General features: G+C 45.2%; 1 protein-coding gene across 1 annotated transcript; it reads right to left on the bottom strand.

Annotated features, from left to right (window-relative positions):
• Nucleotides 1-56: 56 nt before the first annotated feature.
• On the bottom strand, nucleotides 57-23,550 carry abcg5 (ATP-binding cassette, sub-family G (WHITE), member 5). The gene is made up of 10 exons (XM_084470952.1): nucleotides 23,299-23,550; nucleotides 20,520-20,659; nucleotides 19,301-19,430; nucleotides 18,110-18,323; nucleotides 6,777-6,982; nucleotides 2,689-2,827; nucleotides 2,447-2,520; nucleotides 1,895-2,006; nucleotides 1,543-1,655; nucleotides 57-781 (listed from the first exon to the last, which is right to left on the bottom strand). The coding sequence occupies exons 1-10, from the start codon at nucleotides 23,417-23,419 to the stop codon at nucleotides 597-599; spliced, it is 1,434 nt and encodes a 477-aa protein (XP_084327078.1). The 5' UTR covers nucleotides 23,420-23,550; the 3' UTR covers nucleotides 57-596.
• Between the last annotated feature and the right edge of the window lie 561 nt (nucleotides 23,551-24,111).

Genomic DNA, 24,111 nt, shown 5'->3' with positions numbered 1-24,111 from the left:
TGTACCTCATTTAGTCAACAATGTATTTATGTTATTGAAAATAAAGAATCTTAAATAATATTTTGTAGTCTATTTATTACAAATGTAATACCTGATATTCAACATCATTAGGACCCTTTACAATTGGTTTGTGTTGAAAATAATAGAACATTTAATGCTGGATTAAAAATCAGTTGACAAAGTGCTTTTAATCTATTGGATGATACTTGGTCAACGTATCGATTATCTTATAGATAATCAATTCCATCAATCCATCCAATAATTTTTCAGGTGCAAAGTACATCATTGGTTTCAATGTAAATTGGTTTTGATATGAACTGTCTATAACAGTATATATATTTGTAAAAAAAAAAAAAAGATCATTAAAGCATCCACATATTGTAGTTTGTGGCTAGTACAGAACTACACATCTTTATGTCATAAAGATACAATCAGTAATGATGACAGAAGAAACTGAAGTGCAAATACCTCAAATGAATTGCCACAGTCCCTTAATACAATATTTTGCCCAAGACTATTGGGTCCGAGCATCGATTGACTCCTTCTGGACCAATCGGAAGCACCGTCGGTAGAAACGCCAAAACCTTGTGCCGGCGTCAGCGTCGAATGAGGCGGTCTCTGATCTTGAAGCTGGCCACCCCGAGCAGCAGGAGGGCGGGCAGGAAGGAGTAGAGGAGCACAAAGTCCAGCGTGTAGCGCGACAGGGCGCCCGGGTAGCCCTGGTCGATGATCTGACCGCCCTGGGCGATCAGACACGCCCCAGGGATCACACTGCTGTTACCTGGGATGACAGCAAATCAGTTAACCGTTAACCGGACTGGAGAAACCCTAATGCTGGAGATGGAAGATCAAGGTCACTTTAATCTCAACAGAACTCGTTCATGTTGAGATAAATGCAGAACACGACCAGCCTGATCGCTAGTCTATAGAAAGCGATTCCCAACCCCCGTTAGGGTTAGTAACCCTAACCCGTTAGGGTTAGTTATTTCCTCCAACACATAGACTCCATACACTGATTTGGAGTGGAGAAAAGGGAAACATTTTGTGAAATGTTCTGAAGTTGAATTCATACAATTAGCCTTTGTTGCCACTTAGTTCATAATATGCAACTAAACCACTGTAAATGCACTGTGTATTTGCACTACTTTTGTGTTTGTTTAAGTCTCAGTTGACGTTTCAAGTGTTTCTCTTATCAATTGTATTATTGCACTGTTGAAGGGAGCCTGAGACTCAAGCGTTTCATTGCTGTTGCTTTAATTGTTTTGATGACAAATAAACCATCTTGAAAAATGGCCAAATCCTTTGTTTACAAAGGATGCATCTTAAAATTAAGGCATTAAAATTTACTACCAGTCCTCCAATTATTTTTATGAATATGCCGGTCGTTCGAATAAAAAAGGTTGGGAACCCCGACATGATGATGAATCGAAGGTTTAAAATGATGCAATTTAAGATCTTGATATTATTTAGATTTAAAAAATATTTCTAAAGAAATAATCTTTCTTCTAATCGATTGTGTCAGGGGCCTGGAGTCACACTCACTGCAGGTGAAGTTCAGCTCATGAAACTCTGTGACGATGAGCAGCTCACAGCTGTACTTCTGGAAGGTCAGGTAGCTGAGCCACTGGAACACCTCGGGCATCTGCTGGGTGCTCCTGCAGAGAGCCATGAGCAGTGCCTTGTTATTCCCGCTGTGGCTCTTGTCACACGTGTTAAGAGCCAAGTTCCCAACGAAAAGAGACAACGTTCATATAAAAAATGACTTGGATGAGGGCTCTGCATAAAGAGATCCATAACTGCTCACAAAGCTACATCTCAAGAATGACTCACAAATAATGTAAGTAAATTTTTTTTTTTTTTGCCAATGTTTTAATCCAAAAAGAAGATCCTGTACCTGAGGAAGCCGGAGCCCACCAGGATGCCAGCGATGTTGAGCAGCGCCACGCCACTGTTGATCATGTTGGGGTTCTGCACCACCCCCAGCAGAACCACTGTCAGCCACTCACCTGGGACACAATGCAGACAATGACCCCATGAGAAAACACTGACACATACAATATTAATATAATACAGTACAGTATAGATGATGCCAACAACTCATTACATACCTACATCGAATACAACAAACCTAAAGCTTGGCAGCAGCCTGCAGACATTACTTGTCATAAGTCACAGCTTCATTGTGCTCCTCTCTTCACACCTGATCTTATTGCACAGTATTGTGTGTGTGTGTGTGTGAGAGAGTAAATATTAAATGGACTCTATTTTCTAACTTTCCTAACCAGTCGCCACTCACAGCCAGCTCGTCGGGAGCAGTTGACTTAGCTGCCTCGCTCAGGGACACCTCGACACTCGGCTAGGAGTCGCTAGGAATCCTCCTAGCGACCCGCTCTACCCGCTGAGCCCCTGCTCACCGGTGATAGAACAAACAAAGTGATGGACCAACCTATGATATGAGGCACCAGGACCACAGCGGAGAAACACAGGAAGCGCATGGTGTCTGGATGCATGCCCACCGTCCTGTCAGAACAACACAGAGGCTGGAGTACTGTCTGCTGAGGCCTTATCCCTCGAGCTTCCATCAGCAAAAGTATCACGATAAAGGAGCAATTTGGAATTGGGCTCAAGTAGGAAGTGTGAGGGGGTATCGTGATAGATAGACCCTAGCGTCCGTCTCCAAGGGCCTACCAGTAGAGGAAGGAGGTGAAGATGAAGACACTGACTATGCTGAAGGGCAGGATGTGGAAGACGTAGGCCAGGAACATCTGCCACTTGCTGTAGAGACCATCCTGGCTCTCCTGGTCCGCGATGGCCCGCAAGGACGTGACTGAGAGCAGATATACACACACGCCGTTCACATGATGTACACTTTACCACTCGTCATGTACTCGGCTCTTCACTGTGTGAATGTAGTATGCTTTTATGCATGTCTGTCTTTCTATTTTTTCGGTTTTTTATATCTTGTCAATATCATGTTATATGAGTGGCGCTTGTTCTGGAATAGTATGAAAATTGAAAATTGAAATTGAAAATTGAAATTGATGAAAATTGGATTTCAATGCTTGATGATATCCATTTAGACACATTTCATTACAGATTATTGTTATTCAAATCAATAACATTGAACCAGGGGACGCTCTCAAAGGCATGTGATGAAAATGAATGTGGCAAAAGGGGGGGGGCGAGCAAAAGGGGTCAAAGGTCAGGATGCGAGATAAGGCGCCAAAGGGGCCAAAGGTCAGATGGTGAGAGAGAGAGAGCAACGTGGGACAAAGAGACGTAGGCTCACCTTATCCTCAAAGCAGTCAAGGCTAGTCGAGCAGAGAACTCACTGACATACACTGAGCTCTGGGCTCAACTTAACCTCAAAGCAGTCAAGGCTAGTCGAGCACATCTATAAAACAGTTCATATGTGCAATATCAATAAAGTGTATATTTGTATTTGATATGTGTATTGTGTCTATTTCAATACATGTAACACCATGTTATAATGTGTGTGTGGCTGTCTTTCTGTCTGTCTGTCTCTCTGTCTGTCTGAGATTACCATTAAGGTTAACATCTGCCCTAGTGCCTGCTGTAAATACCAACCATAAACACAGCCAACACTCACAGTGATACACAGAGATAGTGTAACACACTCTGGTAAAGATAAGGTTTATGTATTGGTTCAATTTCTTAAAAAAATAATAATAATTGGAAATGGATACTGTTAAAATAGGTAAACAATTATTACTTGTTACAATTGTACTTGTATTTGTTACAATTATGATTCAAACACAAAACATTTTTAATGTTTCATATGCATGAAATGTGTCTATTAGCATTATAGAAAATATGTTGATGTCAAATTTGCATCTTGTGTAAAACTTAACCTTGCTTAAACTTAAACTTGACCCCTAACCTTCAAAGATTCAAAAAATAAATAAACTCTTACCACAGACATGTACAGTAAATAATGTATCATATCTGAAAGTGAAAACAATTTTTACCTAGTGACTTCACACAATACAGCTGTCTGTGAATATGATTCAAATGAGTGAATGCCCAATACTAGGCGTTTTTACACTGCCAAGTATGCCGTCTTATGCACGCCTTTTTCGCGGCACGGTCCGCACGTTTACACTGCCCGAGGTAAATTGCCTCCTTGAGCTAGCACACCAATTTACCCTCCCGGACCCACACACAAGCTAAATAACTTTGAACTTAGGCACTATGTATACTACTGACTGGACATACAGTATATATAACTATTTTATCACTCTCGTTAGTTTTACTTTATTTTATTCTTAATCCATTGTATCTACTTATGTATTACGTATTTTCTACTTAGTACCTGCACTGTCGAGGAGAACTTGCCTTGACTTGAATTTCATTGCCAGCAATGACTGCTACTGCATGTTTGCTTTGTATTTGACTAAACATTTGACTGTATTTGACTGTATTTGACTGTATTTGACTTCCTCTGCCCCGCCTCCTGTTCCAAAGTTTGAGGAGTAAAAAAAAGTTACAAGGAAACGAAAGTGAAACAAACGCCAAGCCACGTCTGATGTATAGTAATAGGAATAACCCAGCTCATAGTCATTCACACTCTGCCCACACACTGAGCAGGTCTGGTTTAACCCACATGTAAGTTATCTGTATTCTTTTGGCACCAGAAATTAGTTTTTCTTTTGCATTGCGGGAGCAATTATTTGTGCATAGCATTGTTTTTGATTAAATATGTAGGCAATTATGTAAAATGTAGTCTGGAAAAAGCTATTCAAAAGATTAAACGAAAGGAGATAAGATTTGGGTTTTAGGGAGTAGCCGCATTCCAATTTACGCGACTACTCTCTGTCTCCATTTCGGTCTCCAGAACGATCCATTTGCCTTTGCAAAGCCGTGAGCCTCTCCATGATGTTATCCATATTGCTTTTCATAGCAATATGGATAACATCATGGAGAAGCTCTCCTTGTGATTTGATCCATTCTATCTTTTATAAATAAATATATTCTCTTTTTGTAGTATCACTTTTTGTAAGTATTATTATTATTATTATTATTATTATTCAAAAAATGTCCCTTTCGTAATTTAACAATAAGGTCATCCTTACTGGTCATAGGTGTGTGTGTGTGTCTTTGTGTGGCTGTGTGTTTGTGTGGGTGTGTCTGTGTGTGTGCGTGCACGGGTGCTTGAGTTGATTCAGAGATTAAAAATCAAATTCCTGTCTATCCCTGCTGTTAACAGTTAAATAAAAATACATTTTAAGGAGCAAAAAGTATTCAAAAGTGAAAGTGTACCTCCACATGTTCTGTACTCTTGTCTATACTACTATACTTGTTTCACATTTGCTCTGCAAGGCAACGTCTCTTGTATTGATTCCTTCAACAGTCACTAATGACTATGCCTGTGTTTTGATGTGATGTGTTTTGCGGGCACATTCCTATTCAAAAATGTACCATCACCAGCCTTACTCCTGGGTGGAAGATGACTTTGAGCTTCCATATGGGGTTGAGAAAATTGGCCATGAACAGTCAAATTGCAATAAGACATACATCATGTACCACGGCACCACCAAGACCAGTGCAGACGGCATCTTGAGAGAGGGATTCCGCCAGTCTAAGGACGGGATGCTGGGCCGCGGCGTCTATCTCAGCCGTGACCTGAACAAGGCCAGCAGGTATCCCATCGGGCTGCCTGACTCACAGCGGGTGGTGTTCAGGGTGAAGGTCAGAGTGGGGAACGTGATTGCGATTAACTACCAGGGCCATCCTCGCCAGAAGAACTGGCACGATGGCCGGTACGGGCAGGTTTACGACACTGCCTGGTGCCCCCCGGACTGCGACATGACGAAGAGCGGCCTGGAGGAGGACTGTGTCTGGGACCCCAGCCGCATCACTGTAGTCAAGTGTATCGCTCCGACCCCTTATGGGCAAATGCCTGGCCATTCCTTCTATAAATAGAGCGGGAGCACACGTCATGTTGAAGTTTGAAATATGAGAAAATTTGCTAATTTGGCCAGTTCTGCTTTTTGATACAGTTACATTTTTAAAAGATCATGTTTTTCATTGTCGTCGCAAAACATAAATTTGGAATAAAAAAGGTTTGAGTCTGAAATTTTGGCCGATGTATGACAGAGGAAAAAGTCGAATACCAACGAGAATGTTGGTTGGTGATTATGAGGAGGTCACACAGCATTTTAAGTAGGTTTTTTATCAGCAGTTTAATTTGAATCCCGCAATATGTAGGAAATCCCACTCATGTACCGGGAAGTGTCGCCCTCTGAAGGTGCCTCAGCCAATCCCCAAAAAACACCCACACCAAACTATAGTGTTGCCTGTGTGTGCGCATTTGTATGTACATGTTAGTGTGTTACATTCACATTTACATTCAGGCCATTTACCCAGCAAACATTTCCTCAACCTGCGTGAAAGACGGTGAAATCACTCGGCGTGCCAAGCTTCGACCGAACCGGCTTGGCAATGTAAAAAGGCCTACTGTTGAATTGGTGACATTTAGATATCTCTGTGTAAGGTAGCATAAAAATATGTATGTACATGTCCAAAATAATATCAAATGCCCAGCTCGAGTTACAAGAGCCCAAAGCGATGCCTTAAATGTCCATTCTTTGACCACTAGCCAAGTAACACAAGCATTTATTACCATATCATCAGAGTTTCTGAAACAATGTAAATCAGTAATCAGAATTGCAGACATGTCCATAATGAATACCACAACATTCTGAATAAATGATGGAGAAGAAGGCGACGTGAGGCTGTGACGGAGGGGGACTCACAGAGGGCCACGGCGTTGAGCATGCCTGTGTAGGGCGAGGCGCCCACCGCCTGGTAGATGATGCCGATGCGGTCCTGCACCGCGCCCTTGGTCACGTCAGAGTCCAGGCGCACCACGAAGAAGGCGATGAACAGGCCGTAGATCAGGTTCTGGGACAGGCGCATCAGGACCCCCATCCGGTCCCGAGACAGGTTACGCATGGTGCGCCTGGACACACACACACACACACACACACACACACACACACACACACACAATGTTAGTCTGGTTAATCTTTGCCTATTGTGCAGTGATTAATTTCAAAATAAAGGTTATGTTGATTACCTAAGAACTTTGGTTTCATAATGTCCAACATAACATTGATCTCCTCCATTAAGAATACAACTGATCTCTGACCTGTATAATGTTATTCTGTCATTTAGGTTGGAGAACAGGCTAAAGAATATGGCCAGATCTGAGAAATTACTACCCTGGAAATCCAGAGTTCTCGCTAGAGCACAATTTGAATTCGCTCAGCGAGTCACTCTGGGAACGAGCGATATAATCCCTCCCCGATGCCCCTCTCCCAGCACATTAACCAATCACATCGGTGTTTCTGATATAGGCGGGCAAAAAGCATTGCTGTGAGACCTCCCCCACACATCTACTGTCCCACTATCTGACACCCAGATAGCAGACAGACCACAGACCTTGAAGAGAGACAACAGCCTGCCCGACACCATCGACACCATGCCTCCCCCCTTTGCTGATGCTGGCTTGGCGAGGAACGGCCACCCCCCTCCTCTGCACTCCCCCATCGATGATGACCTCCAGCTGTCCCCCGTTGATGATGACCTCCAGCTGTCCCCCGTTGATGATGACCACCAGCAGTGACGGACTGGACGGTCTGGCATTCAGGCAGATGCCAGAAGGGCCGCAGCCTCTCGTGGGCCGTTTGGGCCGGCCAATCACGGAGCGGCATGCTTGTCGGGTTTGCGCGGCCCCACATTATCTCTTGGCCCACTATCAAGGATTAATAGTGTTGAACGGCTTCAAGTCAGCCATTTATCTCTAAACCCCTAGCCATACCACGTACTTGGAAACTGATCAGTATTTATACCAGATATGAGTCTCTACTACACAGTCATGGTTACCCTCAATATTTACATCGGATTCTTTTGTAGCCTTATTCAATCTGATGTTTAAAAAGTGCATTGTTTGAAATTGAAATACAACAAATCTGCCTGTATTTTTTTAATTTTATTATTGGTTTACAAAAGTTATTTGAAGCAATGACTTTTGGGAATTTCAAAACCGAATCAGACCGCGTCTGCGTGTTAGGGGGTTGTTGGAAGAGAGTCTGCTGGGGTTAAACTATGAATCGAGGAATTCAGCGACAGAAGGAGAGAAGGAGATTACTGTTGGCTGTCAATGAACGTCTCCTCTAAACGAGTACACAGAGAGACGTCAGAGCGTCGGAATTTGATGATGCCGCGGAGATAGAGGGAGATGGGCTACAGAAATAAACCTGGTGAGCAAGAAATGTGCTACCTGCATTGTGTAATCTGTTGCAATTTCCTTCTCCAGCAGTTAAACCTCTTCACCTGTGCCTACAACAATAGGCCTATATGGTTGGCATATAAATTCCTACTAACACTGTCATGTAGCCTACTCAAGTGGCATGCAAACAGAGTTTTTCCACTCACAATTAATCAAGAATCGCCTAAGGACACGATTGTCACAGGATAATTTGGAGGCCTTTATGCTGATGGCGACAGAGAAAGAGGAAAGAAAAGAAGGAAAGAGGTCCTAATGAACTTGGATGCTGATGACGTGATAGACAGGGTTGCGGAGAAGAGCAAGCTCCTTCGCACCTTGTTAACTGCATGACGTTAATTAAGACACCTTTGTATTATGGAGTGGCTGCTCTGAAGATCTATTCTAGGCTTTTTTTTTTTTTTTGGAGTTGTGCATTGATATATCCATGTTTTTGGTGCAGTCTTTATGCATATTATAGTTCAGAGTAGAGTTCATCACCAATGGGGCTACAAAAGTGTGTGTTATTTCCGTGCGTGTGAAGTTATATCTGTGTAGTGGGCACGTGCACGGGCATGCGTGCACCCCCGTGTGGGCCGCTGGTGGGTGAAAATGCCAGGGCCGTTTTTTAATCCCAGTCCGTCACTGACCACCAGCCTCATCTCTCCCATAGCCACAACGACAACTCCAGTTCCACTGTCTGCTCCCTTTATGATTTTCCAGATGAATTTAAGAAACTGTGAAATGTTGGCATCAAACTTGCATCTGTGTCAATGATACCATCCCCACGTCATGACCACAGTCTGATAACACCCAAGCGGAGGGCGCCCCAGCCCCCCCTTCCCTGTACTGATAGTAGTCCTGATTATTACTGAGACAAAAAAGGGTTCAGCCGTAGACACAGCACAAAGGAAGTTTTGCATAATCTGTTGAACCCAAGGTTGCCTACATCAAAACATGGCAACTTTTGCATTCCTGCTGTAATCACTAAGAGAGTAAACAAAGGGAAACTTAGACGCACTGCTAACCTCTCAAATCTCATACCTATTCCCTCCAAGCCAAAATAAACCTTAAAGCCTAACACCATCAGGATGGGTCTACTTAATGTTAGGTCTCTTAATAACAAATCTTTTTAAGTTAATGATTTTATTACCACTTCTCAACTGGATTTTATGTTTTTAACTGAAACATGGTTAGAACAAAATAACAGTGCAACCGTTCTGATAGAGACAGCTCCTCCCAACTATAACTTTTTTGATGTATGTAGATCTGGAAAAAGAGGTGGAGGGGTTGCTGCTATATTTAAAAATGTATTTCAGGGGAAACATGCTATTTGGTGATTTTCCATCATTCGAATACATTTGTGCTGTATTGAAATGTTCCCCCAGAGTTCTCCTATTAATTATTTACAGGCCACCCACATACGCTGCAAATTTATTTGATGACTTCACAGAATTATTGTCTAGCATCTCCACAGACTTTGACTCTCTAGTTATAACTGGTGACTTCAATTTTCATACTGATGATTTTAATGATAAGTGTGCAAAAAAACTTTTTACCATTTTGGACACATTTGAAATGTCTCAACATGTGAAAGAGGCTACTCATTGTAAGGGGCACACTCTAGACCTGGTTATCACAAAGGGTCTCAATGTTTCAGATCTCTCGGTGACTGATCCTTCACTGTCTGACCATTTCTGTGTTTTCTTTAATATATCTTTTATTCCCGAGATACAGACAAAATCAAATACTGTCAAGAAACGGTGTATCAATGAACATTCTAATGTACTTTTTAAAAAGGCCATCTCCTTGCTACCACCTCTCAACCCATGTTCTGCTGATGATCTTTTAGAAAAGTTTAATTTGAAAATTTTGAAAGTCATAGATGTCATTGCACCTTATAAGGTTAAAACGATTTCTGGAAAGCAAAAGGCACCTTGGAGAAAAGTTGCTTTTGTAACAGCCCAGAAAAAAGAATGCAGGAAGGCTGAACGCATATGGCGTAAAACAAAACTTCATATTCACCATGACATCTATAAAGAGAGCCTCTGTGCCTACAATTTAGACTTAAAAAGTGCTAGAGAAACATTTTTCTCCAATATCATTAAAACCAATACTAATAATGCCAAAACCCTATTTACAACTGTTGACAGACTGACCAAGCCCCCAACACAAATTCCACCTGACCTTCATTCCACTCAGAAATGCAATGAGTTTGCAGCATTTTATACTGATAAAATTGAAGGCATCAGACGCGCCATCAATGTCTCCACTTTAAACAAAAATGTTGGACTACCACCCTATTCAGGCAAAAGTAACATGGCAATGACATGCCATCCACCTGTTGCCTTGATACTTTACCTACCAACCACTTTAAGAATGTTTTTGACTGCCTAGCAATAGACATATTGCAAATAGTTAACAACTCTCTCCAATCAGGCACTTTCCCAAAAGCCTTAAAAACTGCAGTTATCAAACCCCTTTTAAAAAAGCGGAGCCTAGATGCCTCTATTATTAACAACTACAGACCAATATCAAATCTACCCTTCATAAGTAAAATCATTGAGAAAGTTGTCCTCCAGCAACTTCGTGACTTTCTGGCATCAACTGATTGCTATGACACCTTCCAATCCGGATTTCGACCCCTTCACAGCACCGAGACCGCCCTTATTAAAGTTGTAAACGACATCCGTCTTAACACGGACTCTGGCAAAATCTCAATACTAATGCTACTAGACCTCAGTGCTGCATTTGACACTGTAGATCATACAATACTTTTGGACAGATTAGAAAACTGGGTGGGGTTTTCAGGCACAGTCTTAAATTGGTTTAGGTCCTACCTACAAAATAGGAACTACTTTGTTTCCATTGGCGACTTTGTTTCAGAATCAACAAACGTGACATGTGGAGTCCCACAAGGTTCGATCTTAGGACCCTCTCTATTCAACATCTACATGCTCCCACTAGGGCAAATCATGCAAAATAACAATATTGACCATCACTGCTATGCTGATGACACACAAATCTATGTATCTCTATCACCAAATGACTATCAGCCCATAGATCTGTTGTGCCAGTGCATTGAGCAAGTCAAAGACTGGATGTGCCAAAATTTCCTTCAACTAAATGAGGACAAAACCAAGATAATTGTATTTGGTGCTAAAACCGAAAGGCTTAAAGTTACCCAACACCTTCACTCTCTGTCCCTGAAAACCTCAATCAAAGCCAGAAATCTAGGGGTTATCATGGATTCAGATTTACATTTCGACAGTCACATCAAATCAGTTACAAAATCTGCATATTATCACCTTAAAAACGTAGCAAGACTTAGAGGGCTCATGTCTACCGAAGACTTACAAACACTTGTACGTGCCTTTATCACTAGCAAGCTTGATTACTGCAATGGTCTCCTTACAGGTCTCCCAAAAAAAACTCTAGGGCAACTACAGCTTGTTCAGAATGCTGCTGCTAGAGTTCTAACAAAGACCAAAAAATTTGAACATATTACACCAATTCTTAAATCATTACATTGGCTCCCTGTATGTCAGAGAATTGATTTTAAAATCATGTTGCTAACCTATAAATCCCTACATGGTTTAGGGCCAAAATATTTAACTGATATGCTTCCACTACATAAGCCTTCTAGGCCACTAAGATCCTCTGAGACCAATCTGTTAATTATCCCCAGAGTCAACACGAAACACGGGGAAGCAGGATTTAGTTACTATGCAACAAATAGCTGGAATAAACTCCCTGAGGATTTAAGACTTGCCCTAACTCTGACAGCTTTTAAACTGACTTTTATGTTTGCTTTAGCTTTCTGCTAAATCTTAAATCTACAATGCTTCTATTTTTTATTTTATTAGTAACTTTGCCTTTATTTTCTCACTTTCTAAAATGCATTTTTTTAACTCTGCCTTTCTAAAATGTTTTTTTAAACTTTGCCTTTATTTTTTTTATCTATTTTACTTTTGACTTATCTATTAGTTTCTTTTATTGTATGACAATGTTTATATGTGAAGCACTTTGAGTCTGCCTTGTGTATGAAAAGTTCTATATAAATAAAGTTGCCTTGCCTTGCCTTGCCTTGCCTTTTACCGATCGTAATCGGCAAGTCTTAGGTTAGCTCTGCTGGTCTAGATACGTCACCCTTTGTATTCTTCTGATTGGTCGTAGTGTTATCCAATTGCGTGCAGTGATACTTTAAAATGCATGCTTGGTTCCGCCCCTTGGATTGGGCCATATTCATTACTTGTTGCCAGACCCTACAGCTTTCTAGATGTGGGTCTGGATTTCCAGGCTAAGAAATTACATCAACTTGGGTCAGAATTTGCTCACAACTCACTTCACCTCAATTACAGTGACAGCAGCGCACTGGAGCGCGATCAGTGGTCGATAGGAGGGAGCCAGAAGGAGCTAAGCTCCCATAGAGTAAGGACTGGTAAAGTACCAATACATCTAAAGATAAATATCACTGTCAGTTATGCCACCGAAAAAAGGCCACCGGCGGCAAAATCATATATAGCCCTGACAAGTTTCGGTTTTTTACAAATTCCATTCGTTATGGACAATCCATGAGCTAGTCATGGATTGTCCATAACGAACACCATGTTCGAACATAAGGGTGCTCATAAGTGTACCTGGTACCAGAGTACCCTAGGCCGAAGATCGATGATCGATTTCGTGATCGTGTCAGCTGATCTGAGGCCTTATGTTTTGGACACTCGGGTGAAGAGAGGGGCGGAACTGTCAACCGACCACCATCTGGTGGTGAGTTGGATCAGGGAATGGGGGAAGAGTCTGGACAGACCTGGTAAGCCCAAACGGGTAGTGCGGGTGAATTGGGAACGTCTGGAGGAGGCTCCCGTCCTAGAGATCTTCAACTCACACCTCCGGCGGAGCTTTTCTAGCATCCCTGTGGAGGTTGGGGGCATTGAGCCAGAGTGGGCGGTGTTCAAAGCCTCCATTGCTGAAGCTGCGGTGGTGAGCTGTGGCCTCAGGGTCTTAGGTTCCTCAAGGGGCGGTAACCCTCGGACACCATGGTGGACACTGGTGGTCAGGGAAGCCGTCCGACTGAAGAAGGAGGCCTTCCGGGGTATGTTATCCCGGAGGACTCCTGACGCAGTTGCAGGGTACCGGCGGGCTCGAAGGGCTGCAGCCGCTGCCGTGTTGGAGGCTAAGCAGCGGGTGTGGGAGAAGTTCGGAGACGACATGGAGAAGGACTTTCGGTCGGCACCAAAGTGTTTCTGGAAGACCATCCGACACCTCAGAAGGGGGAAACGGGGAAACATCCAAGCTGTGTACAGTAAGGGTGGGACTCTGTTGACCTCGACTGAGGAGGTAGTCGAACGTTGGAAGGAACACTTTGAGGAACTCCTGAATCCGACTAACACGTCCTCTATGATGGAGGCAGAGCTCGAGGTTGATGGTGGTTCATCGTCAATTTCCCTGGTGGAAGTCACTGAGGTAGTTAAACATCTCCGCAGTGGCAAAGCCCCAGGGATTGATGAGATCCAGCCAGAAATGCTAAAAGCTCTGGGTGTTGAGGGGCTGTCTTGGTTGACACGCCTATTCAACATTGCGTGGGAGTCTGGTACAGTGCCAAAGAAGTGGCAAACCGGGGTGGTGGTTCCCCTGTTCAAAAAGGGGGACCGGATAGTGTGTGCCAATTACCGGGGTATCACACTTCTCAGCCTCCCTGGGAAAGTCTACTCTAAGGTGCTGGAAAGGAGGGTTCGGCCAATTGTCGAACCTCAGATTGAAGAGGAACAATGGACAGGATATCGAGGCGTAGTCGTGGTGGGGAGGGGTTGCAGTTCGGTGATCTGAGGATCTCATCACTGCTCTTTGCAGATGATGTGGTCCTGATGGCATCATCGGCCTGTGACCTTCAGCACTCACTGGATCGGCTGGCGGCCGAGTGTGAAGCGGCTGGGATGAGGATCAGCACCACTAAATCTGAGGCCATGACTCTTAGCAGGAAACCGGTGGATTGCCCTCTCCGGGTAGGAAATGAGTCCTTAGCCCAAGTGAAGGAGTTTAAGTACCTCGGGGTCTTGTTCGCGAGTGAGGGTACGATGGAGCGTGAGATTGGCCGGAGAATCGGAGCAGCGGGGGCGGTATTGCGTTCGTTTTACCGCACTGTTGTGACGAAAAGAGAGCTGAGCCGCAAGGCAAAGCTCTCGATTTACCGGTCGATCTTCGTTCCTACCCTCACCTATGGTCATGAGGGGTGGGTGATGACCGAAAGGACGAGATCGCGGATACAAGCGGCCGAGATGAGTTTTCTCAGGAGGGTGGCTGGCTTCTCCCTTAGGGATAGGGTGAGAAGTTCAGTCATCCGGGAGGAACTCGGATTAGAGCCGCTGCTCCTTTGCTTAGAAAGGAGTCAGTTGAGGTGGTTCGGGCATCTGGTAAGGATGCCCACTGGACGCCTCCCTTGGGAGGTGTTCCAGGCACGACCAGTGGGGAGGAGACCCCGGGGAAGACCCAGGACTAGGTGGAGAGATTATATCTCAACACTGGCCTGGGAACGCCTCGGGATCCCCCCGTCAGAGGTGGTCAATGTGGCCCGGGAAAGGGAAGTCTGGGGCCCCCTGCTTGAGCTGCTGCCCCCGCGACCCGACCCCGGATAAGCGGACGACGATGAGGATGAGGATGAGGAGGATCTGACATCCCGACAGAGAACTTCAAAGGCTAGAGGGGTCTCCGTAGTTACGGAGTCAGATTACGGATTACGGAATCTGAGTAGTATACTTTGGCCTTAAATAGCCCAGGCCTACCATGCCCCTCGGCATCAATTTAGAGTGGTGACATTCCAGATTCTGACCTAGAAAGTGAAGTTGCAGTGGTCCCCCTAGGCGTATCCGGCCTTGAATTTGACAGGGATATGGTTTGGTCAGAGGACCTTCAAGCGTCTCCCTCTGTCTTGATCCTCAATGACCTTCCCCCCCTACACCTCCCAGTCACTAAGTAAAACATTTAGTTTGTTGGCCTGACTGCAGCTAGGAAAAGGATTGCCACAGGCTGGAAGCAACCACATTCACTTTCATTGAGGCAATTGTTGAAAGACCTTTGAGTTGACTGCTATTCCAGTTTTATATCACGATGTGATGTTCCTTGGTCTCTGGGGTTTTATATTTTATTTTGGGTCCCATCTTGTAATGGCAATGGAGGTCATTATCAGGGTCTCAAAGTGGGTAGTGGGTGGGGAGAAGTTGCAGGGAGGGCCACGCCTCCCCCCAATTAGGGCCTTCATGGATGACATGACAACCATGACGTCAACCGCTCCGTGCACAAGCAGGTTGCTGGATAAGTTAAATAGCAATCTGCAATGGGCTAGAATGAAGGTGAAGCCAAGTAAGTCTAGGAGTCTCACAATCGTTAAAGGGAAGGTAGTAGATAAGAAGTTTGCTATAAATTAATGTGAAATGTGAAGTGAAGTGAAGTGATGCCCACAGTTCTGGAGAAGCCAGTGAAGAGTCTGGGAAGGTGGTATGATGCAAGCCTCAGTGATAAGTCACAGGTTGAAAAGTTGAGACAGGAAACTAGACAAGGTATTGCAAAAATAGACAAGTCAGGGCTGCCAGGTAAGCTTAAGTTGTGGTGTCTGCAGTTTGGTTTATTGCCTCGGCTAATGTGGCCATTGACAGTGTATGAAGTTCCTCTGTCAAAGGTAGAAAGGATGGAAAAAATGATCAACTCTTTTGTCAGAAAATGGCTCGGAGTCCCACACTGCCTAAGCAGCGTAGCCTTGTATAGGAAGGGCATTGTAAAGTTGCCAATATCTAGTCTGACAGAAGAATTTAAGTGCACTAAGGTTAGACTGAAAATTACTCTTACTCAGTCTAAGGACCCAGTGGTGAGGAGGGTTGCACCCACAGTTAACGCAGGGAGGAAATGGAAACCAAAAAAAGCGGTTCAGCAAGCTCAATCAATGCTTACGCATAGGGATGTCATGGGCCATGTTCAGCATGGGCGGGGGGCTTAAGGTGGGACGCAGGAAAACCCTCGTGGGGTAAGGCTTCTGCAGGAGAAAAGAGGAAAATGGTAGTGGAAGAAATACATAGAGAGGAGGAGACTGTAAGATATACTAAGGCAGTGTCGCAGGCTAAACAAGGGCAGTGGGTGAACTAGAAGGGAGTGGAGAAGAAGAAGATAAAATGGAGAGATCTATGGAGCATGGAGGCTAGCAGGATCAGATTTATGATAGGTGCTACATATGATGTGCTCCCATCTCCCCAGAACTTAAATAAATGGTTTGGTGAGGATGAGACATGCACACTATGTTCTTGTGTGTGCAGCCTCCGCCATATCCTATCAGGATGCAAGGTCAGTCTCTCCCAGGGGCGGTATACGTGGCATCACAACCAGGTATTGAAATGTTTGGCAGCGGCTGTTGATGATAAACGGAGAGAAGTTAATTCATCATCCGTTAGTAAAGAGGGTAGGCAAATTAACTTTGTACGTCTGGGGGAAAAGGCTAGACCACTTAGAGGCAGGCACAGAGCCGGGCAGCTTAGTGGAGGGAGGAGTGGAGGAGGAGCCTGGGAAATGAAGGCGGATCTTTATCAGCAGATGGCTGTACCTCCACATATTGTTAGCACAAGGCTAAGACCGGATGTTATTGTGGTCAGACTTGAAGAAGATTGTTTATTTCATTGAACTTACAGTTCCTTGGGAAGACAGTTGAAGAAGCCAAATATGCTGAAATGGCTGGAGAGGCAGCACAGCGAGGCTGGAGGACGTGACTAAGGCCTATTGAAATCGGCGCGCAGGGGTTCGTGGCTAGATCTGCTACTAGCTTGCTGTCTGAACTGGGCATTTGTGGACAAAGTCTGAGGCAGGCGGTTAGTAACATGTGCTTGGCAGCAGAACAAGCAAGTGAATGGCTGTGGGTAAGGAGAAAACATACTTCCTGGGGTGTAAGCTAAGGTAAGCCAGCTGACTAATGTGCTAACGTGTTTGTTTGGTCAGGGTTAGGGGTAGGGCTAGGGGTACGATGCAGTAAAGAGTATTTGGATACATTAAATGTGGCAATGTGGTGGCAGCATAGAGGGGGGTGACTCCAGGACGCTGGTTTCATTGTTAAGCCCTCAGGAGGTGTTGTGGGCCTAACTTAACGAAACATCGGTGAAAGAGGGTGCCCACTTGATAACCCCAATGAAATACTGCATACTGCATACTGCTGTTTGATGGGCCATTTGTCTTGTGTTGTTCACCATTGGTTGGTAGCTTAGTGGCCGGCGTGCTTGTAAGGTTGGTTTGGGCAGGGGCTTCTGAATATGTGTTTTCCTTCGCTTTTGGCACAAGGGATTATAACATCTGATCGTGTATTAATGAAATTGGATGTCCCTAGTATCTAAGTAGGTATTGGGTAAATGCAGCCTGTTGTTAGTTAAGGTCTACTTTGTTGTACATAATATTCCTAACTGTACATTTTGGGATCTTTGCATTTGATCTGTAACTACACAAGCCAAGGAAATTTAGCATTGTTTGTCCTCATATATTGCAGTGCTATAATCTACTTGTGTGGATGGGGTGTGGTTGCGCTGTAATTGGGAACGCTAGATTTAAGATGAGGCCTTGTTTTTTCTTCCTGTTTTGTGTGCTCTAAAAGTAAATAAATGACCACAAAAAAAGGTTCTAATCTTGTGTAACACACATGGACACATAAGGATGTAAACTCTACACAATAACCAAGGTAATAAGACACGTATTGACTAGAAACGCTACAAAACTACAATCCTTTCATTCTGGTCTTCGATAGCGAGACCATCGATGTATAGAGACGGGGACAAGCTTAAGAAGAGCACTGACCTGAAGAGGACTCCCAGTTTGACCAGGCCGCTGGGAGACTCTTTGCTCTTAAAGGGGATGGCCGCCTTGTTGCTGCTCCCGAGGCTCTGCTCCATCTTTCCCAGCATGCTCTGGTAGATGGCCGAGGCTTGATAGGAGGAAGTGATGTCGTGCATGCGGCTGAACGTGGCCGCCTCCCTCTCCACACTGCGTGTGTCCACTGATGTGAAGTCAACTGTCAATCACAACCAAACATCACACATCGAACAAGAACAATCAAACAATGAATGAACAAACTCCCTGCCGATGTCAGGACCACAGAGTCGCTCACCAGCTTCACCTAGACTCTGCATAGCCATCCCCTCTCACCCCTCCTACATATTGTATGTTCTACATCAGGGGTGTCAAACGTATGGCCCGCGGGCCTAATCCGGCCCGCAGTGTCATTTAATCCGGCCCGCCAGATAATATCTAATGTCTATCAGAACTGTCAGAAACGAAAGGCCCGTAATTCCATCCGGCATTTAGCGTCTGCTAAATGCCTTAAATGTAAATGTAAATGTAAACAACACATCGACCAAAGACAAACAGTAACAACATGTGACAAATGGTCAATAAAAGATACGTAGAATAGTGACAGTGGGTAGGATATGAGGGTGCAAAAGTACTGCTTTCACTCTGACAACTATTTAACATGAGGAAAAGACTGCTTCAATACCGTTTTTTAGGCTGAATTCACAGTTCTGTGCACAGCATGTTTGCAAATATCTGCGTTGTGTCTCAGACACATGACAATCCCTGAAATACTACTTCCAAATCACATGACCCAGTACACAAGGTGGCCGCATCGTGTTTCTGCTCCGTTGAATCGTGGTAAAAAGATGGAAAAACATGGAAGACATGGAAAAAATGTGTTTTGTATGAAAATCAAAATCTCAATATGTAGTGTACAACACCTAACACTAACACAGGATGACTCTGTACAGATACGACTGGTAGAGGGGATACTAGGATGACTCTGTACAGATACGACCGGTAGAGGGGATACTAGGATGACTCTGTACAGATACGACCGGTAGAGGGGGTACTAGGATGACTCTGTACAGATACGACCGGTAGAGGGGGTACTAGGATGACTCTGTACAGATACGACCGGTAGAGGGGGTACTAGGATGACTCTGTACAGATACGACCGGTGGAGGGGGTACGTGCCATAGATGTCAAAGGGGTTGCAGTATTCTGGACACTCGTATCCACACTGACTGAAGAAGTCCACCATCTCCCCAGGCTGACCGCAGAACACCAACTCCCCTCGGCTCATCACAGCGATCCTACTGAAGACCTGCACACACACACACACACACACACACGCACACACACACATTCACACGCACACACATGCACATGCACACGCAACCACGCACACACAACCACGCACACACAACCACGCACATGCACACGCACACACATGCACACGCAACCACGCACACACACGCACACACGCACACACACACACAACCACGCACACACAACCACGCACACACACGCACACGCACACACATGCACATGCACACGCAACCACGCACGCACACACACACACACACACACACAACCACGCACACACACACACGCACGCACACGCACACACAACCACACACGCACATGCACACGCAACCACGCACACACACGCACACGCACACACAACCACAAACAAACACAACCACACACACACACACACGCACACGCACGCACGCACACAAACACACGCACACACACACACACACACACAACCACGCACACACACACACAACCACGCACACACAACCACGCACACACACACACGCACACGCACACACACACACGCGCACGCACGCACACGCACACACAACCACACACACACACACGCACACACACACACAACCACAAACAAACACAACCACACACACACGCACGCAACCACAAACACACACACACACACAACCACAAACAAACACAACCACACACACATACATATACACACACACAACCACAAACACACACATACACATACACACACACAACCACAAACAAACACAACCACACACGCACAACCACAACCACAAACACACACACGCACACTCACATGCACACACACACACACGCACACACACACACACACACACGCACACAACCACAAACACACACAACCACAAACAAACACAACCACACACACACACACACGCACACAACCACAAACACACGCACACACACACACACACACACACACACACACACACAACCACAAACACACACACACACACACACACACACACACACACACAACCACAAACAAACACACACACACACGCGCACACACACACACACACACCACAACTTTTAGAACAACCTTTGGTGTTCTAATATAATATTTTCTTTCTCTTCTGAAACCAACCTTGAAGAGCTCTGAGCGCGGTTGATGGATGGTAACTATGACGATTCTGTCTCTCCTGGCCAGATCTGCCAGCAGTACCACGATCTGATTGGCCGTCATGCTGTCCAGTCCAGTGGTCGGCTCATCCAATAGGATCACCTCTGCAATGATCATCCCAATAACATAATTAGCCTCAGGAAATGATGTCACACATCAGGGATTATTAAGGACAGCATGAACCTTCTCAACTTAAAATTCAAACTTTGGAAAGGTTTAATACACTTTCATAATAAGTGGCACTACCAAGAATCTCAGAGGACCAAACTTAACTCGTTAAGATAAGCAAGTTCCTTTTTTTGGTTAATTACGCTAATTAGGATAATCAAAAGATTGCCTCCTCACATTATGAGGCAGTGTGGAATTAGCTCATGCTTTAATTGTAAGATTAATTCATTTCCTGGTTGATTGAAGAAGCATCGAATGGAAACTCTTCATTACTGCTTGAATGTGTGTGTGTGTGTGTGTGTGTGTGTGTGTGTGTGTGTGTGTGTGTGTGTGTGTGTGTGTGTGTGTGTGTGTGTGTGTGAGAGAGAGAGAGAGAGTGAATGTTATCAGGGCTTGTTCCCCAGAGAGATTGAAGGGTCTCAAGCCTCATTCAGGATTATACTGGCCAGGCACACACAAGCATGACACAAACACCCACACACACGACCCCACACGACCACACACACTCAGACACAATCTCATGCACACACACACACACACACACACACACACACACACACACACACACACACACACACACAATTCGGGGGACTTAGTTCACACTGGTTTGTGATAACCTGCTTTCCATTAGCTTCCTTCATCACCTCGGCCAAGGTCTCACTTCACTTTCCTCTGTAAACTTGGCTAACTCTGTTACAGCTGATATATTAGGTGACAGTAAAGCACTAACTCTGTTACAGCTGATATATTAGGTGACAGTAAAGCACTAACTCTGTTACAGCTGATATATTAGGTGACAGTAAAAGGCTAACAATTTTAAAATGATATATTACATGACAGTAAAGGGGTAACTCTGTAACAGATTATATATTACATGACAGTAAAGGGGTAACTCTGTTACAGATTATATATTACATGACAGTAAAGGGGTAACTCTGTTACAGATTATATATTACATGACAGTAAAGGGGTAACTCTGTTACAGATTATATATTACATGACAGTAAAGGGGTAACTCTGTTACAGATATTGTTCTGGACTCTATAGTCATCGTTCATGTTCAGGTCATCTCATTCTTGTCATGCAATCCATTGTGTGTGTTTCACCGAAAAGTTATCCTCCTCTATCCTTGTTTCTAAAAGTTCATACACCCAATGTTTGTAAGTATTTCAGCTCAATTAAGTATTTACATATTTATGACAGTATTTCCGAAGCTAATGTCATCAATATACCGTTTTCTGATCTGTTTGTGTAGTGGATGTTATACAGTGTTAGCTTGTGCTAACCTGATGTTATCCTTTGCGGGTGCTATGCTATGTTGTGCCTACCTGTATACGTATCTATTACACAGTAATTACATTATAGTTCCCTGGAACTACAGTAAAGCTCCTATTTTGTGCACTAAGCCTAAGGTACCTTTTCTTACGCATTGGATATGGCTATGGTGTACTTACCTACTAAAGAAACCTGCTTCCTGGAAATATTCATTTGTGAAGAGTTTAGCTACACTGGATGGCTGGCCGCTCTGAGAGATCCAGACCAGTGTGTGGTGTGTGTGTGTGTGTGTGTGTGTGTGTGTGTGTGTGTGTGTGTGTGTCTGTCTGTCTGTCGGAGCCATCCAGACCAGTGTGTGGTGTGTGTGCGTGTGCGTGTGCGTGTGCGTGTGTGTGTGCGTGTGTGTGTGTGTGTGTGTGGGGGAGGTTTGTGTGTGTGGTGTCTGTCTGTCTGTCTGTCTGTCTGTCTGTCGGAGCCATCCAGACCAGTGTGTGTGTGTGTGTGCACGCGCGCGTGCGTGCGTGCATGCGTGCGTGCGTGCGTGCGTGCGTGCGTGCGTGCGTGCGTGCGTGTGTGTGTGTGTGTGTGTGTGTGTGTGTGTGTGTGTGGGGGGGGGGGAGGTTTGTGTGTGTGGTGTCTGTCTGTCTGTCTGTCTGTCTGTCTATCTGTCGGAGCCATCCAGACCAGTGTGTGTGTGTGTGTGTGTGTGTGTGTGTGTGTGTGTGTGTGTGTGTGTGTGTGTGTGTGTGTGCGCGCGTGTGTGTGTGTGTGTGTGTGTGTGTGGGAGGTTTGTGTGTGTGGTGTCTGTCTGTCTGTCTGTCTGTCTGTCTATCGGAGCCATCCAGACCAGTGTGTGTGTGTGTGTGTGTGTGTGTGTGTGTGTGTGTGTGTGGGGGGGGGAGGTTTGTGTGTGTGGTGTCTGTCTGTCTGTCTGTCTGTCTGTCTGTCTGTCTGTCTGTCTGTCGGAGCCATCCAGACCAGTGTGTGTGTGTGTGTGTGTGTGGGAGGTTTGTGTGTGTGGTGTCTGTCTGTCTGTCTGTCTGTCTGTCTGTCTGTCTGTCTGTCTGTCTGTCTGTCTGTCTATCGGAGCCATCCAGACCAGTGTGTGTGTGTGTGTGTGTGTGTGTGTGTGTGTGTGTGTGTGTGTGTGTGTGTGGGGGGGGGAGGTTTGTGTGTGTGGTGTCTGTCTGTCTGTCTGTCTGTCTGTCTGTCTGTCTGTCTGTCTGTCGGAGCCATCCAGACCAGTGTGTGTGTGTGTGTGTGTGTGTGTGTGTGTGTGCGTGCGTGTGTGTGTCCTCACTGGGGTCCTGAAGGAGCTGACAGGCGATGGAGACCCTCCTCCTCTCCCCGCCGGAGATTCCAGGGAAGACCCGTCCTCCAATCACGCTGCGGCCCACGTGGGCCAGGCTGAGCTCCGACATCACCGCTGACACCTGCAGCGAGGAGGAGCACCAGAGCCCCGGCACGCCTTTCAGAGAGACCTGCAGACGCGTGTCCGTTCTGGGGAGCGGAGCAGTCGGCGGAGGACACGGCGGAGTGTAGCGCCAACTCTCTACCCGCAGTTACCCGGTTAACAGCCGACACGTGGCACATAAAACAGCACGTGTTTGGCCGAGAGAAGAATGAAGAATACCCTTCTGACCTCACACACCCGCAGTGTGTGTGTAGTGACGTCTCGCTGCACGCGTCACCGGACCAATTGTGTCAAAGAAGTCTGAACCACGGGGACAGCGGCAGTGAAAGAGTCCCATTCCGGTTCAATCGATGCTAGTTTTACACGCTTTATGTGCGAAAACCTTGAAAAATCTTTAAATAGGAATCGGAGAGTCGGTGTGTATGTTAAAGGGGTGATATCATGCCTTTTCCCTTTGCTTTAGACTGTTTGACGTATGTATACCTGTGTTACGTCTGCTCAACTAGAAAAATCAAACTTTATTTCCGTAATAGTGTGACGTCCCGCCTCCCGGCTACCCGCACTGTGAAAGTGCGGGTAGCAAAGTGTGTCGAATTTGCCGACACACGTGCAAAGCGCTCGACCAGTCGCAACAGAGTGGTCGTGCTGACCAATAATTGGATGCGTGGTCGTAGCAGTAGTAGGGAGAGACGGTGGACT

Source organism: Micromesistius poutassou, assembly GCF_964030765.1.
Source record: "Micromesistius poutassou genome assembly, chromosome: 7".
NCBI classification, from domain to species: Eukaryota; Metazoa; Chordata; class Actinopteri; order Gadiformes; family Gadidae; genus Micromesistius; species Micromesistius poutassou.
This window is presented reverse-complemented; position numbering and strand designations above follow the sequence as displayed.